The sequence below is a fragment of the Centroberyx affinis genome, unplaced genomic scaffold (assembly GCF_046629955.1).
Source record: "Centroberyx affinis isolate AG114_WGS23_722 - 3 ecotype Tasmania unplaced genomic scaffold, CSIRO-AGI_Caff_v1 ptg004977l_1, whole genome shotgun sequence".
Classification (NCBI taxonomy): Eukaryota; Metazoa; Chordata; class Actinopteri; order Beryciformes; family Berycidae; genus Centroberyx; species Centroberyx affinis.
In genome coordinates this window covers 904-19129 of record NW_027282448.1, presented here as the reverse complement: position 1 = coordinate 19129, position 18226 = coordinate 904, and the positions used below count along the sequence as shown (strand labels likewise).

At 42.3% G+C, this 18226-nt stretch overlaps 1 protein-coding gene across 1 annotated transcript in view; it reads right to left on the bottom strand.

The window, feature by feature from the left end:
• Positions 1-17063, bottom strand: part of ppp4r4 (protein phosphatase 4, regulatory subunit 4) — a gene marked incomplete at its 5' end in the record, with an annotated part of 35494 nt that extends 18431 nt beyond the window's left edge. Inside the window, 9 exon segments of the mRNA XM_071545599.1 lie at positions 64-183; positions 1921-2042; positions 5773-5880; positions 6074-6180; positions 6391-6464; positions 8189-8285; positions 8287-8337; positions 11376-11478; positions 16990-17063. Of these exon segments, the coding sequence (XP_071401700.1) occupies positions 64-183; positions 1921-2042; positions 5773-5880; positions 6074-6180; positions 6391-6464; positions 8189-8285; positions 8287-8337; positions 11376-11478; positions 16990-17063 (856 nt within the window).
• Between the last annotated feature and the right edge of the window lie 1163 nt (positions 17064-18226).

The following is an 18226-nucleotide window of genomic DNA, read 5'->3' as shown; positions in this document are numbered from 1 at the left end:
CATTACATCACACCGTCACGTTTACTCTGCTCTCTAGATCATGTGGATTGGCTCTGTGCTGACCTGACAGGCCGTTGCAGAGTTTCCCGTACTGGAAGGACAAAGACGCAACAACGGCTTCATCAGCCTGAGAAGGTTCACACACCGACATCAGGAGAGGAACCAGGACATGAACTCTATCATCTGGAGGAGGGAGGAGGGGGAGGAAGAGGGGGAGAGGGAGAGGGAGGAGGAGGAGAAGAGGGAGGAGGGGGAGGAAGAGGAGGAAGAGGAACAGGAGGAGGAGGACGAAGAGGAGGAGGGGGAGAGGGTGGAGGAGGAGGAGGAGGAGGAGGTAGAGGTGAAGCTGTGTTTACAGTCTAGATTAAAGCGTTGCAGTGACACAGAAGACACTAAAGCTTATTTCCAACACTAACATGTATATTAATTTACCAGAATCAACATAAATAGCGTAGTATAATAATAATAGTGAAAAACGACTGCACACATTACAACAATTCATCTTTAAAGCTGCACACAGATTTGAATGTAAAAATCCAGCCGCCAATGAACTAAACTGCTAAATGCAGCTTTAACACAAAATGAGCTAAGATGGTGTAAGATTTCATAATGTGGCATAAAGAGGGGCGAGAGACACTGAACACACTGTCAGCACCAGGAGAGAGAGAGAGAGAAAGAGAGAGAGACAGACAGAGAGAGAGAGAGAGACAGAGAGACAAGGAGAGAGACAGAATATCAGGTCAGCAGGGACTGGATTAATTGTATTAATCTGAATAATTTTAGTGGAGATGTTGACTTGTGAACATTTTGACTTGTGGACTCGGTGTTCACTCTGTCTGTCTGATTCAGATTCTGTGACAGAGAAACTGAAAGTCTGACGTGAATCAAGTGGAGGATGTGTGTTTGGAGCGGTGATAGTATGTGGGAGCAGAGCTGAATGTGAAGCGTGGGCCGCTGCTGTGGGCCGACAGCATGAATGTACAGACAGAGAGGAGGCAGCAGAGACAGCAGTGTGTGGGCGGAGCCTCGCGAGCTGCAGACTGGACTCTTCTGTTCAGCTGCATCCAGCTGCAGCTCCAACAGGCTTGGGCAGATATTTCATATTATTGAATATCGCGATATTTCAATATGTTCTGCCACCCCACCCCACTCTGCTTTTAAACTAATACACATGTAATCTACTAGTGGTAGGATAGTAAAAGAGATACTAGGATAGTAAAAATCCAAAATAAGGTTAGAAAAGTCTGACTCTTTATGGTGCGTTGACTGCGGCTGCAGAGCTACAGCAAGTCAGCAAGTCAGCAAGTCAGTCAGCAAGTCAGCAAGTCAGTCAGCAAGTCAGCAAGTCAGCAAGTCAGTCAGCAAGTCAGCAAGTCAGCCAGCAAGTCAGCAAGTCAGTCAGCAAGTCAGCAAGTCAGTCAGCAAGTCAGTCAGCAAGTCAGCAAGTCAGTCAGCAAGTCAGCAAGTCAGTCAGCAAGTCAGCAAGTCAGTCAGCAAGTCATTAGTTTTCAATGGAAACAAACTGAGAGCAGCAGCTACAGAATGAAGCTCAGCTGCTTCAGCTGTTTTCAGCTCTGACAGATCAAGGCAGTGTAGGTCGTTATATTTACCTTATTATTGTTTACTTGATGAATTAGAACAACAAGTATTTGCCAAATAAAATAAAACCGAGAGGAATGCAACGCTATGACAGTCTGACATCATCAGCTGGTGCAGCCAGCGTGACGACATGAACCACCAGAGACCAGAGAGGAGGAGCTCAGTACACCAGACCCTCTGTAGACCTGTAGACCTGGAGACCTGTAGACCTGGAGACCAGAGTCTGAACGCAGCTTTAGGGTTCCCTTTTCCACAATCATGTAATTTAGGAGAAATAAAATAAAATACCCCAAAAAACCCTGGAAAAATAAATTCACTCACCGCTGTCGATGGTCTCCATCAGGTTGATGATGGTGTCGAACGCCGCCAGGCGAACGCTGCTCTCCTCATCAGCAGCCAGTTCCACCAGTTCAGGGAGAACCTCAGCCTTCGAGTCCTCCGACCTGGAGAACAGGAACAACATGTTGGGTTCTAGTCTTTATGCTACACAACATGTTGGGTTCTATTCTTTTTTAGGGATGTCCAACATAAATCGATGATCGATTTATTGTTTGTTATGTATCATGTCGATTAACCTTAACAGTTAACGTCTGTTTGAATTGCGTCATCGCAGCCGGTTAGTCCAACTGACCATTAAACCAAAGTGGAGCTATTCGCAAGAAATGTGTCCAGCACTTGATACGAATCCACTGGACTGGTGGAAAGACAACCAGGTATCCCAGGCTGACAGCACTAACGCAGCGGTGCCTCTGCACCCCGGGACCTCTGTCCCGTCAGAGCGTCTTCTCTGGGACCTCTGTCACAACATGTTGGGTTCGGGTCTCTACTGACACAACATGTTGGGTTCTGGTCTCTACTGACACAACATGTTGGGTTCTGGTCTCTACTGACACAACATGTCGGGTTCTAGTCTCTACTGACACAACATGTTGGGTTCTGGTCTTTACCCGACACAACATGTTGGGTTCTAGTCTCTACTGACACAACATGTCGGGTTCTAGTCTCTACTGACACATCATGTTGGGTTCTGGTCTTTACCCGACACAACATGTTGGGTTCTAGTCTCTACTGACCCAACACAACATGTTGGGTTCTAGTCTTTACTGACCCAACACAACATGTTGGGTTCTAGTCTTTACCCAACACAACATGTTGGGTTCTAGTTTCTACTGACCCGACACAACATGTCGGGTTCTAGTCTCTACTGACCCGACACAACATGTCGGGTTCTAGTCTCTACTGACCCAACACAACATGTTGGGTTCTAGTCTTTACCCGACACAACATGTTGGGTTCTAGTCTCTACTGACACAACATGTCGGGTCCTAGTCTCTACTGACACAACATGTCGGGTTCTGGTCTTTACCCGACACAACATGTCGGGTTCTAGTCTCTACTGACACAACATGTCGGGTTCTAGTCTTTACCCGACACAACATGTCGGGTTCTAGTCTCTACTGACACAACATGTCGGGTTCTAGTCTCTACTGACACATCATGTTGGGTTCTGGTCTTTACCCGACACAACATGTTGGGTTCTAGTCTCTACTGACCCAACACAACATGTTGGGTTCTAGTCTTTACTGACCCAACACAACATGTTGGGTTCTAGTCTTTACCCAACACAACATGTTGGGTTCTAGTTTCTACTGACCCGACACAACATGTCGGGTTCTAGTCTCTACTGACCCGACACAACATGTCGGGTTCTAGTCTCTACTGACCCAACACAACATGTTGGGTTTTGGTCTTTACCCGACACAACATGTTGGGTTCTAGTCTCTACTGACACAACATGTTGGGTTCTGGTCTTTACCCGACACAACATGTTGGGTTCTAGTCTCTACTGACACAACATGTTGGGTTCTGGTCTTTACCCGACACAACATGTCGGGTTCTAGTCTCTACTGACACAACATGTCGGGTTCTAGTCTTTACCCGACACAACATGTGGGTTCTAGTCTCTACTGACACAACATGTCGGGTTCTAGTCTCTACTGACACAACATGTCGGGTTCTAGTCTCTACTGACACAACATGTCGGGTTCTGGTCTTTACCCGACACAACATGTCGGGTTCTAGTCTCTACTGACACAACATGTCGGGTTCTAGTCTTTACCCGACACAACATGTGGGTTCTAGTCTCTACTGACACAACATGTCGGGTTCTAGTCTCTACTGACACATCATGTCGGGTTCTGGTCTTTACCCGACACAACATGTCGGGTTCTAGTCTCTACTGACACATCATGTCGGGTTCTGGTCTTTACCCGACACAACATGTCGGGTTCTAGTCTCTACTGACACAACATGTCGGGTTCTAGTCTCTACTGACACAATATGTTGGGTTCTGGTCTTTACCCGACACAACATGTTGGGTTCTAGTCTCTACTGACCCAACACAACATGTTGGCTTCTAGTCTTTACTGACCCAAACACAACATGTTGGGTTCTAGTCTTTACCCAACACAACATGTCGGGTTCTAGTCTCTACTGACCCGACACAACATGTTGGCTTCTAGTCTCTACTGACCCGACACAACATGTCGGGTTCTAGTCTCTACTGACCCGACACAACATGTTGGCTTCTAGTCTTTACCCAACACAACATGTCGGGTTCTAGTCTCTACTGACCCGACACAACATGTTGGCTTCTAGTCTCTACTGACCCGACACAACATGTCGGGTTCTAGTCTCTACTGACCCAACACAACATGTTGGGTTCTAGTCTTTACTGACCCAAACACAACATGTTGGGTTCTAGTCTTTACCCAACACAACATGTCGGGTTCTAGTCTCTACTGACCCGACACAACATGTTGGCTTCTAGTCTCTACTGACCCGACACAACATGTCGGGTTCTAGTCTCTACTGACCCAACACAACATGTTGGGTTTTGGTCTTTACCCGACACAACATGTTGGGTTCTAGTCTCTACTGACACAACATGTCGGGTTCTAGTCTCTACTGACACAACATGTTGGGTTCTGGTCTTTACCCGACAAAACATGTCGGGTTCTAGTCTCTACTGACACAACATGTCGGGTTCTAGTCTTTACCCGACACAACATGTCGGGTTCTAGTCTCTACTGACACATGTCGGGTTCTAGTCTCTACTGACACACCATGTCGGGTTCTGGTCTTTACCCGACACAACATGTCGGGTTCTAGTCTCTACTGACACAACATGTCGGGTTCTAGTCTCTACTGACACAACATGTCGGGTTCTGGTCTTTACCCGACACAACATGTCGGGTTCTAGTCTCTACTGACACAACATGTCGGGTTCTGGTCTTTACCCGACACAACATGTCGGGTTCTAGTCTCTACTGACACAACATGGCGGGTTCTAGTCTCTACTGACCCGACACAACATGTCGGGTTCTAGTCTCTACTGACACAACATGTCGGGTTCTAGTCTCTACTGACACAACATGTCGGGTTGTAGTCTCTACTGACCCGACACAACATGTCGGGTTCTAGTCTCTACTGACACAACATGTCGGGTTCTAGTCTCTACTGACCCGACACAACATGTCGGCTTCTAGTCTCTACTGACCCGACACAACATGTCGGGTTCTAGTCTCTACTGACCCAACACAACATGTTGGGTTTCGGTCTTTACCCGACACAACATGTTGGGTTCTAGTCTCTACTGACACAACATGTCGGGTTCTAGTCTCTACTGACACAACATGTTGGGTTCTAGTCTTTACCCGACACAACATGTTGGGTTCTAGTCTCTACTGACACAACATGTTGGGTTCTAGTCTCTACTGACACAACGTGTCGGGTTCTAGTCTTTACCCGACACAACATGTTGGGTTCTAGTCTCTACTGACACAACATGTTGGGTTCTAGTCTCTACTGACACAACATGTTGGGTTCTAGTCTTTACCCGACACAACGTGTCGGGTTCTAGTCTCTACTGTACACATGTTGGGTTCTAGTCTCTACTGACACAACATGTCGGGTTCTAGTCTTTACCCGACACAACATGTCGGGTTCTAGTCTTTATCAAACACGTGTTGGGTTCTAGTCTTTATCCAACACGTGTTGGGTTCTAGTCTTTATCCAACACGTGTTGGGTTCTAGTCTCTACAGTGTCAAGTTGGTAAAATCAGGCCTGCAGCAGTTCTTTGTTGTGCTGTTTGTCAGTTTGGTGGTTTTTACCCGATCCCCCTGCCAATGTTCTCCAGCTGGCGGCACATACAGGAGCGAACCTCGTACTCCACATCCTGACAGAGAGACCGGGCCAGAGGCAGCAGCTCCTTCTTCACTCTGACACAGAGGAACCTTGCATTAATACTTAGAATGCTAATAATCTGATTCATAACAGGCAGCAAACAGCACAACTTCTTATTAATAATTATAATAATAATAATCTGATTAATAACAGACAGTAGACAACACAACCTCTACATAGTGTGTAGTGCTACATAGTGTACTGTGTACAGAGTGTACTGCAGCTCACATGTGGGAATCAAACTTGCAGGCGACTTTTCCCAGAATCCTACAGCTGGCCAGACGAGCCTGAACAGACTGAGTCAGCTGGGATTTATACACCAGAGGGTTCAGGACCTGAGAGAGAGACAGGTAGAGAGAGAGACAGGTAGAGAGGTAGAGAGAGAGACAGGTAGAGAGGGAGACAGGTAGAGAGCGAGACTGATAATAATAATACGAATACTTATAATAATAATAATAATGATCATCATAATTATAATAATAATAATAATAATAATAATAATAATTATACTGCAGAGTCAGATTCCCCCCTTGCAGTCTCTGTACCTCCTGTTTGATCGTCTCCTTTGGTAAAGTGTTGATAGCAGACAGCAGAGTTTCCAGCCAGGCAGTGCTCACCACTTCAGGACAGAACAGAAAATATTATGTAATGTAATGAAATGTTATGTTATGTTACTCTGGTCTCTGCTCTGCCTTCTCCTTCATCCGTCAAACTACAGCAGCTTTGTCTTTTCACCAAACCTGTACTGTTACTGCTTCATGTTTTTTTTTCTTTTATGATTTTTGTTTTTGCCATGTTTGCCTTTAATAGACAATTCAGAGTTGAGAGAGACAGGAAAGACTGGCGGGGGGGGGGGGGGGGGGGGGGGGTGACAGGCGGAATTCAAACCCACAACGTCACGCTCACATGGTGCGAGCCGCAGCCCACCGAGCCGCCGTCATTACATATTAACAGTTAGTCCCGCCTACACATTGTTGAGGTGTCCCCTGTGGAGGCTCTTCCCTCCGGTCTCCCACAGCGCCCTCCAGTGGAGGCTCTTCCCCCCTGTGGAGGCTCTTCCCTCCGGTCTCCCACAGCGCCCCCCTGTGGAGGCTCTTCCCTCCGGTCTCCCACAGCGCCCTCCAGTGGAGGCTCTTCCCCCCTGTGGAGGCTCTTCCCTCCGGTCTCCCACAGCGCCCTCCAGTGTAGGCTCTTCCCTCCGGTCTCCCACAGCGCCCTCCAGTGGAGGCTCTTCCCCCCTGTGGAGGCTCTTCCCTCCGGTCTCCCACAGCGCCCCCCTGTGGAGGCTCTTCCCTCCGGTCTCCCACAGCGCTCTCCAGTGGAGGCTCTTCCCCCCTGTGGAGGCTCTTCCCTCCGGTCTCCCACAGCGCCCCCCTGTGGAGGCTCTTCCCTCTGGACGAGTTCAACATGAACTGCAGTACAAAGTTTCTAGCTGCAGTCAGTGGAGTCAAGCTAACCTCCTAGCGAGCACGCTGCCACGCCACAACCGTGAAACATCTCTTCCTCAGACCAAAACTCCCCCACTGTTTTATTTACATGATATCCAGAGGACTTGTTAACGTGTGGCTGGCTGTAATGTATTGATATTTCCTCATCATCCGTTCATCATACTGCCTATCTTCACCGCTGGTAAATCCCTGTCACACTGCGCTGAGCAGGACTGGAGTAAGTTGGGGGATTCTGCATGAAACTGGAAACCAGCCTGCTGTAGAGCTGAGGACACTTCATCGCCTCTCCAAAAACTGTTTATATCCAGTAAATGGCTTTTCTAGTTTTTCAGACCTTGGTGAATGGGAAAAAGATACTCAACTGTGACATCAGGGGAAATAAAACTGTTTTGGTTCTTGTATTGGAGAAGGACTGAACTAATGTGTGATTTCCTGAGGAGGTGCAGCCTGGCAGAGAAGACCGAATATTTGTCTAGACTTTTCTATTCAAGTGAGCTCGACCTGGTAACGCTGTCAGATCTAAACCAGGAAGTGGCCTGATGCCCAGAAATCAGTCCTGGCCTCCGACAGTTTGTCTTCATCTTTACCTTTAATTCTCTATGGAGCTGGAGAGAGTTAGTCATGAAAGACAAAGACATTACTCACTGCAGACTAGAGGGACAACAGATTTCAGACCTAAAACCTAAAATTCTGTGTAATTCTGTGCTAATCTGTGTAGAGGATTCATATTACAGAACATCTTCTTATCTGACTCACCTGGTTAAATAAAGCTTAAATAAAAAACAAAACTGTGTATCATTTGGAATCAAGGCTGTCTATTGTTTTCCAGTTCAGGCAGTATCCAGCATTTCGTCACCAAGATACGTCCTGAACATCCGGAGGTTTTGGTGAATACCTGCATCTCTGTGGTTCAGGTTGAGCAGCACTGTCTTCAGGATGGAGTAGGTGTGTGTGTGGATCAGGACGATGTCGTCTTGCAGTATCGTCAGGAAGGGAGGCGGCCGCCGCCAGCTGGATGTCCGCTCCGGCTACTTGAAGTACTTCCTGTGTCAGACAGGAAGCAGAAGTTGGTTAGAAGAGAGAGCGATGTGTGGGAGACGAGAGAAGCAGCAGGCTGAGGAGTGAAACCCAGCAGGAGTTTGAGGCAGAATCCACTAGGGCTGGACCCGAATATTCGACTATTCGGATATTCGTTCTTTGGGTAGGTATTCGGTTCTCAATTTTGGGATTCGGATATTCGTTTTTTTAAATGTAATTTTATATGTAATGATCGCTGCTTGGGTGTCTATATAGTGACGTCACACTTCCGCTCTTGCGGAGTCAGAGTTTACTTTTGTATGGTGAAGTCGCTTGTCTGAGCCCTTGTCTCTAACTTTATGTTATACCGTAAAACTTCAATTAAAAGCTGAGTCCCTTCACTGGCCGGGTGTGGCTACACGTTTTGACAAATAAAGGCCGGTCTCAATTAGACGCCGGTTGCCATTGACGCTGCGAAGCAGTTTTTTTTTTTTTTACTTGCATTCAAACGTCAGTCACATTGCTGATCGCCATGGCGGCACAGAGAAAAAACTACGACCTGAAATTCAAGCTGTCAGTTTTCAAATTTGCTGAACAAAACTCAGGAGAAGCAGCAGCAAGACATTTCTCCTTTGATCTTTTTTCTGCTTTCATCCTTTCTAAGGTAGGCTAGTGGTATTTTGATACAGGGCTCTCTCTCTCTCTCTCTGCTCTCTGTGCTTTAGAACGTAACCGCTGTGAAACATGCAGAAATAACGTTTAATTTCTCTGATTCACCGACTTTCTCACTACCACCGTTCCCTCTCTTCATTCACTTTCTAGCTCGCTCGACCACCGCTCGCTCGCTCTCTCTCGCTCTCTCTCTCTCTCTCTTTGTGCGAAAGGAATTAAAGGCCTGTCCCATATAGACGCCTGTCCCAAATATAGGCCGGTTGAGTTCAGTGTTTGAAGCAAATAAAAGCCTGTGCTATTAATTGAAGTTTTATGTATGTTAAGTATGTTTTCAGCGCTGTGTTTTTGTGAGGAGGAACTGTGACTAATGTGTGAACTTTGTCGGGTGAACTGTTGCCCGTGTATGGAGAGCCAAGCAGTTTGAAGGTGCGTGAAAGGTGCCCCCCCCCCAAAGTTGTTGACCTTTAGCTAATTAACTAACTGCCACATTTTTGATTAGAAGTGACATGGATTTTTGCTGTACATGTTATACTTGTACATATATTTGTATTTTGTTGTATACATACTGTATGTTTGTATTTTGCTGTATACGTATATATTTGTATTTTGCTATATACATTTGTTTGCATTTTACTGTATACATGTTTGTATTTTGCTGTATACATATATTTGTATTTTGCTGTATACATACTGTATGTTTGTATTTTGCTGTATACATTTGTTTGTATGTTGCTGTTTACATACTGTATGTTTGTATTTTGTTGTATACATATATTTGTATTTTGCTGTATACATGTGTTTGTATTTTGCTGTATACATATATTTGTATTTGCTGTATACATGTTTGTATTTTGCTGTATACATATATTTGTATTTTGCTGTATACATACTGTGTTTGTATTTTGCTGTATACATATGTTTGTATTTTGCTGTATACATATATTTGTATTTTGCTGTATACGTATATTTGTATTTTGCTATATACATATATTTGTATTTTGCTGCATACATATGTTTGTATTTGCTGTATACGTATATTTGTATTTTGCTATATACATATGTTTGTATTTTGCTGTATACATGTTTGTATTTTGCTGTATACATGTTTGTATTTTGCTGTATATGTATATTTTGCTGTATACATATATTTGTATTTTACTGTATACGTATGTTTGTATTTTGCTGTATACATATATTTGTATTTTGCTATATACATGTTTGTATTTTGCTGTATACATGTTTGTATTTTGCTGTATACATATATTTGTATTTTGCTATATACATATATTTGTATTTTGCTATATACATATGTTTGTATTTTGCTGTATACATGTTTGTATTTTGCTGTATACATGTTTGTATTTTGCTGTATATGTATATTTTGCTGTATACATATATTTGTATTTTACTGTATACGTATGTTTGTATTTTGCTGTATACATATATTTGTATTTTGCTATATACATGTTTGTATTTTGCTGTATACATGTTTGTATTTTGCTGTATACATATATTTGTATTTTGCTATATACATATATTTGTATTTTGCTATATACATATGTTTGTATTTTGCTGTATACATGTTTGTATTTTGCTGTATACATATATTTGTATTTTGCTGTATACATACTGTATGTTTGTATTTTGCTGTATACATTTGTTTGTATTTTGCTGTATACATACTGTATGTTTGTATTTTGTTGTATACATATATTTGTATTTTGCTGTATACATGTGTTTGTATTTTGCTGTATACATATATTTGTATTTTGCTGTATACATGTTTGTATTTTGCTGTATACACATATTTGTATTTTGCTGTATACATACTGTGTTTGTATTTTGCTGTATACATATGTTTGTATTTTGCTGTATACATATGCATATGTTTGTATTTTGCTGTATACGTATATTTGTATTTTGCTATATACATATATTTGTATTTTGCTGTATACATATGTTTGTATTTTGCTGTATACGTATATTTGTATTTTGCTATATACATATATTTGTATTTTGCTGTATACATGTTTGTATTTTGCTGTATACATGTTTGTATTTTGCTGTATACATGTTTGTATTTTGCTGTATATGTATATTTTGCTGTATACATATATTTGTATTTTACTGTATACGTATGTTTGTATTTTGCTGTATACATATATTTGTATTTTGCTATATACATGTTTGTATTTTGCTGTATACATGTTTGTATTTTGCTGTATACATATATTTGTATTTTGCTATATACATATATTTGTATTTTGCTATATACATATGTTTGTATTTTGCTGTATACATGTTTGTATTTTGCTATATACATGTTTGTATTTTGCTGTATACATGTTTGTATTTTGCTGTATACATATGTTTGTATTTTGCTGTATACGTACCCGGACCTTCGGTACGACTCGGCGGAAAGTCTCGGCTGGGTTCTGTCGGACGAGGCTGGGCAAGTTACTGATGACACTGGCTCTCTGCACTTCCTGTCCCAAGCTAATGGAAACAGGAAACAGAGGCGGGTTTGATCTCTTGCAGAGGGAGCTGATTGGTCGAGCTGAGTGTACAGCCACTCGGGAATTAGAATGAGTGACATGAAGGAACTGAGTCTTTCTGGTCATCTTAATAATACAACAATAACAACAACAATAATAATAAAGGAGACAGACAACATGACAACAGGGATAAAAAAGGACAAAAATAACATCAAAAGGCTTTCCTGTGCAATTGAGAAGTGATTTAAAAGATGATAGTGAATAGTCCAAATCAGAATGTTTGTAAACAAACAGATTGGCTATACTTCCGGGTGGATAACTTGCATCTGTCGGCAGCGGAAATCGTTCATTTTAAGCAGCGGTAAATACGTGTCAAGTAAACCAAACATTAGTGATTATGCCGAAATCGGGTTGTGTTTGGGGCTGTAATGCCAAATATAGCTCGGTACATAATGGATTAGGTTTAGGCTTTTTCCGTTTTAAAGCAACCTAACAGAATCGGTGGATACAGATAATAGTTCACAGGCCGTCTGCATCTACAGAACTGGGGACAGGCTGGCAGCAACCACTCACGACCGGGTTTTGCGGCAGGCATTTTCTTACAGGTCAGTAATAAAAATTAGAAACGGCGCTGTTGGGTAGCATAACGTGCGAGCTTGCTAGAGTGACAGAAATACAGTCTCTCGGTTTCGCTAGTCTCGTTTGGGTCTAGCACAGCAGTAGCTCCGTTGTGACTGGCACTGCACTGCCAGTCCCAAGGCGTTCCATTAAAAACCATTCGGGTAAAATCTTTCACTTCTTGACCGAAATTTTGCCAACATGATAAGCTTTCTGAAATCCTTGAGCCCTTTTCTGTTACATGAGTAAAACATATTTTCAAAGTGCCACAAATGTTTTATCCGCACGGTTTTTAATGGACCGCGGTTCTAGCACAGCACAAGTAGCACAACACACGCAGTGGTTTGTGATCTGGCTTTGCTATCATACCCTGCTTTACAGTCAAGATGCTTTACAATCGAGTCTGAAAGTAAATAACGAACAGTCCACAGTTTCTACTATAAAGCAAAAGACTAAAGAATGACTGGTTTGAGGTTGCTTTGTTAGATCAGCACTTGAATTTGAACTTCTGCTCACTGAATCACACTAACAGCCTGCTGTGTGTCACTGGCTGTCACTGTTTGGCTATATAACATAATATAAAATAAAAACAGAAAGTTATGGTTAATTTGTATAAGACAGTGGCCAAAACAGAACTTTTAATCATTTCTAAACATTTTGGTAAAATATAGTAGTTTGTGGGGTGCCCTGGTGGCTCACCGAGTATGGCGCGTACCATTTGGCTCAGGCCTTCCCGCAGCGACCCGGGTTCGAATCTGACCTGTGGTCCTTTGCTGCATGTCCTCCCCTCGCTCTCTCTCCCATACCTTCCTGTCTCTCTCTCACTATATCTCTCAAATAAAGCATAAAATGCCCAAAAAAAAAAATATAGTAGTTTGTGGACACATGCTTAAATAGGCTATATATTTAGGTTATGTTAGGTTATACACTAACAAATATCAACAGCAACGACATCAGGAACGTCTCGTTTTCGGTGGACAGCCAGAACTACATAATGTCTGTGCATTTCTAATCACAAGAGCTTAAAAAGGGGTCTTACTTTGGTTAAATAACACCAAAAATACTGTAGCGCCGATGCAGCACCACCGACGTTATCCACCCGGAAGTAAGTTCTTTGTTGTTGTGACGTCACGCTGATATGGCCTATAGGAGTTAAGGTTTAAACGTGACAATATGAAGGCAGGATAAATTTTCAAAGTCACTTATATTTGGAAATATTTTTAAGTGAAGGAAGCGATCTGAGGAAGCTGTTTGATGTGAACATATGGACGGGTGTCATCTGCATAACTGTGAACATTAGGAACATTATGTTTACAGGTGATGTCGCAGGTAGCAGCATATAAATGGAGAATAACAGAGGGCTTAAGATTGACCCTTGTGGAACACCATATTTACCTGAGAGGAGACAACTTTTTTTATTACAGTACCTTGGCTAAAAATGTCAATTTGGAGATAGGACTGTTAGGATAATAGCTGAGAGCAAGTGGATCCAGGTTTGTTTTTTTTAGGAGAGTTTGGACAGAGGCATGTTTAACGTTAGGGGGGACCAAACCAGAAGTCAGTGAACTAACACTGACACTAAAATGTTATCCTTAGTTAGATCCTTAGTACCACTGACACAAACATAGATGACAGACACACATCTCATTTTATAACCTTGGATTATTTTGTTGATATCAAGCATTTACAGTTGACAAGACCAAGCAACTGATAACTTTTATCCTCAGACTGTTTTTTATTTATTTTATAATTTGTACTGTATTGTGTCTTAATTGTGTTGGAAAATGTCTCATTACTCCAGTTGTACCCAGTGAGCCATGGAGAAAGAGCTCTGCTCTCAATTGGTCTTCTCTGAATAAATAACAGTTAAATAAATAAATAAAAAACAACAGCAGGCAAGCAAGCCCTCAGTCGGTAGCCATGGTGACAGTGGATTCCTGTTTCCGGTGGATGGCATGGAGGCCATTAATTCACAGCTGGAGTGTGACTTCATCTGGAGTGACACTTCACAGTGAAGAGGTAGTGGGTAAAAAATAAATAAAAGAAAAGTAGAAAAGATGAAATACAACGGAAATAAAATAAGTGAAATAAGCTTGTACTGTAGCTTAAATTGTAGAACACCAGAGCAGCACTGAACTAAAACCTAGTGAAAATCATCATTAAAAGGAAACGTTTCAGCTTTGATGTAAACACATTTAAAAGTGTTGGGGCTCCTCTCAGCCTCAGGCATGGCGTTCCATTTACTTCCATTTACTTGGTGCATAAAAGCGAAAAGCTTCCGTGGTTTTTGATTTAACCATGGGAAAGGGTAAACGGCCCCTGCCTGATGAACTAAGGGTCTAGTGGGTTTGTAACACACAAGCAAGTCTAAAATGTACTTTGGGAAAAGACCGTTAAAAAATTAAAATCAATTCTGGCCTCACTGGATGCCACTGCAGTGATGTGGTCATTTTTCCAAATCCCAGTCAAAACCCGTGCAGCTGCATTTTGGATGAGCTGTAGTCGTCCCAGAAACCAGAGGAGCACTAAGGCAACTAAGGCATGAACCACTTTTTCAGCATCAGACAGTGACAGAAAACACCTGATGTTTTAAATGATTTTCAGATGATAAAAAGCTGAGCCAGTGACATAATTGATATGACTATGAAAACTGAGATCAGTGTCTAAGATGATTCCCAGGTTTCTGACCTGATTCTTACTGTTAAGAGACTTGAGGTAGGCTGTGAAATCCTGCCTATGAGCCTTAGCACATAAAATAACTGAATTGTAGAAAATTATGAGGTTTTCAATACGCTGAATCAGTGAATCCACAAGACCGAAGTCTGGTGGAGAGAACCCTAATTTGTCCAACTGGAAGCAAATATAAATCAAGTACAAGGGGTCCATGGATCGATCCCTGGAGGACACCACATGTAGCATTAACTTTTTCAAAGTTTACAATGGCGTTAACAGTTGGCCCGTAAGACTCAGACGGGCCTGTGATTACTGGTATTGGATGCATCTAAGCATCTTCTTCAAAAGGTTTGACAGCAACAGTGTTGAAAGCACTTGGAAAGAGATTTCCTCAGCTACGCAATTAAAAAACATTTTTAAAAGGTTGTAGGCGACAGGTGGAGCTGTCACTCACTTCTGCGATTGTGTTTGAGCTTATGACAGAATTTGTTTCTGTTGTCATCAGTGATCTTCTAGTCTTTGTCTATGTATATTTACAAGTAGGACCTGAGACATGTGGAGGTTAAAGGAGTTCAGTGAATTAAGAAATTCAGCAGCTTTGCAGTCTGAAGCATTGTCAGTATGAATATTCTCCAAATATTAAAACTTTGTCAAAATCTGTTAAGATGTTAGCTAGCAGTTCTGCAAGCTCCTCTAAAATATACCATTTATATTTTAGAGGAGCTTGCAGAACTGCTAGCTAACATCTTAACAGATTTTGGTAAACAATAAGAATCAAAACAGATATATCACATTAAAATCAAAGTTAGGTATCGAAGGAAATAAAATCGACAAGAAAGATGTGTTTGCAAGACATTATATTAGAATAAACAGTAGCTACACATTTCTTTCTTTCTTTCCTTGTGACAGTAAAACAGTTAAAATCTGGAAGTGACTCTTCATTAAGTGCAACAGTGTCGTCATTTTCCACCACGTCTCAGTGAGGAAAAACGCATCAAAACGATGATTTTCTATCATGTTGCTAATGATAAACATTTTGTCGCTCAGTGAGTTTAGTAACTCAGATTTTAAAACCTTTAACTGAGGCTGTGATTTGAGGTTATTAGCATTCCTACATCTGGCATCAGCATATAATGTTCTGGGCCGCTTTACTGACAGGAATAATGAGACTAGGTGAGAGAAAACGTAGTTCCTGTTAAAACCTGCAGGAGGGTCAAAGGTTACGGCAGAGCGGATGGGCTGTGACCGACGGGACGTCCGGTTTGTTTTCTAAACAAAACAAATTATAAGTAAAACAAAATTCTTCTTGAATCTTTGAAGAATGTGAACATGAGAACAATTTTGTTACCAAACAAAACAAAGCAGGTCAGCAGTTTGTCTTTCCCAGAGGAACACAGGCTTTGTGCTGAAATCTCACTGGTTTGGGTTCAAGGGAGGGAATCAGGGAGAGCTCCACAACATACCACAACACTCTAGACTAGACTAAACTGAACTAGACTAGACTAGACTAAACCGAACTATACTAAACTAGACTAAACTAAACTGAATTAGACTAGACTAAACTAGACTAAACTGAACTATAGTAAACTAGACTAAACTAGACTAGACTATGACTAGACTAAACTAGACTAGACTAAACTAAACTAAACTAAACTAAACTAAACTAGACTAAACTGAACTACACTAGACTAGACTAAACTAGACTAAACTGAACTAGCCTCGACTAAACTAGACTAGACTAAACTAAACTAAACTAGACTCGACTAAACTAGACTAGACTAGACTAAACTAAACTAGACTAAACTAAAATAAAATAAACTAGACTAGACTAAACTAGACTAGACTAGACTAAACTAGACTAGACTAAACTAGACTAGACTAGACTAGACTCTTGCAGTGTGGACACGCTGCATGGAAGCAGTCTGGCAGTAGATCCAGTAGATCTGGTTCCAGATCTAGTTTTCATCCCTTGGGATCCGGCAGATAATGAGTTCTGTTTCAGGTCGGAGGAGACTGAGACTGAAGAGACTATTTATTTTTACTTTACTGTTCTTTAATAATAGTTCTGATTCATGGCAGCCATGTAAAGGAAGCACACAGCTTGTAATCAAACAACAAGCTTCATCAGCAGTCCAGGATCAACATTTAAATCTTTATTTAAATTTAAATCCACACACACACAGTCTGACAAGGTCAGGACCCCCCCCCCCACCCCCCTCACCTGAGCAGGTACACAGCTCTCTCGATGTCGTTCAGATCTTCATCCACTGTCAGCTGGTCGATCTCCTCTGCTGTCTGATAGGAGACAGAGAGAAAAACTACCATGTCACCATCTGTAGGCTGCACACACACACACACACGCACACACACACACACACACACACACACACACACACACACACACACACACACACGCACACACACCAGCCTCGCACTCTGAGTTCCTGTGAAGCTTTTTAAACAGAGCTACATCAGAGCAGCAGGTGGTGCAGCCGTGTTGCAGCAGCCCTCTTGGCCTGTTCCAAAATCTAGAGGCTCTGTAGTCGGCGATGCCACATATGGTGAGGCAGAACACGCAACCTTTGAAGACGCTTGAATTTGAAGTTCGACTCCGCCATCTGTCGCCAAATTCACCCCTCCACCACACAAAAAGTTTGTTTTTATTGACGAAAGATTAGCTCGCTCTCCAATAACCTGCTTCGAATCGGAGCGTACCTTACCATCAAAGAAGTCATGTTTTTGGCTCTTCAGAGGTATTTTGTGTGTGCGTGTGTGTGTGTGTGTGTGTGTGCGGTGTGTGTGTGGTTATTCAACCCAGTACCTTAAATGGCAGGATGCCGTTTCACAAGTGAGATTCTCTTTCACAAGTTCACCGGTCAGAGTTACAGTCGAGCTTCTCCAGGTGAGGTTTTGTGAAATGAGGAAGTTTATGCACAAGGTGTCCTAATTCTGGCCTTCTTGTGAATTTTGCTGGTCTATGCCAAGCAGTGTTGGGCGGTTCTGTAATTCCACTATTTTTGGCAGTAACTAGTAATGTAACTAATAATTTTTCAAATTAAATAGCACAATTACTGAAATTTAAATGGGTTCGTTACTCGTTACTGGATTATTGGGTTATGATCATCCAACTTTACGGTGGCGCAAGTGAATCAAAAGTCTACCATCCCTGAGACTTTATTTCTCAAAAGTGACTAGCGACAAATCTGGAGACTTTTTCTGACCATGGGAAGCTTGTTAATGTGTTGAATCCCAAAGCATTTGACAATAAATTGGTTTGGCTGATGCGGTTTTCTCTACTTGCCTGATGATCACAGCTCTTCCCACAGCAGGGGCTGTAGGATAGGGTGCACTTGTAATTGTTACTGGCGTACGCCGAAACTGGCCCGGGTGGGCGGAGTCAGCACTTATATTAAAACGGGCTACGCCGCGGCGTGCATAACAAGTGCAGCATTATATAT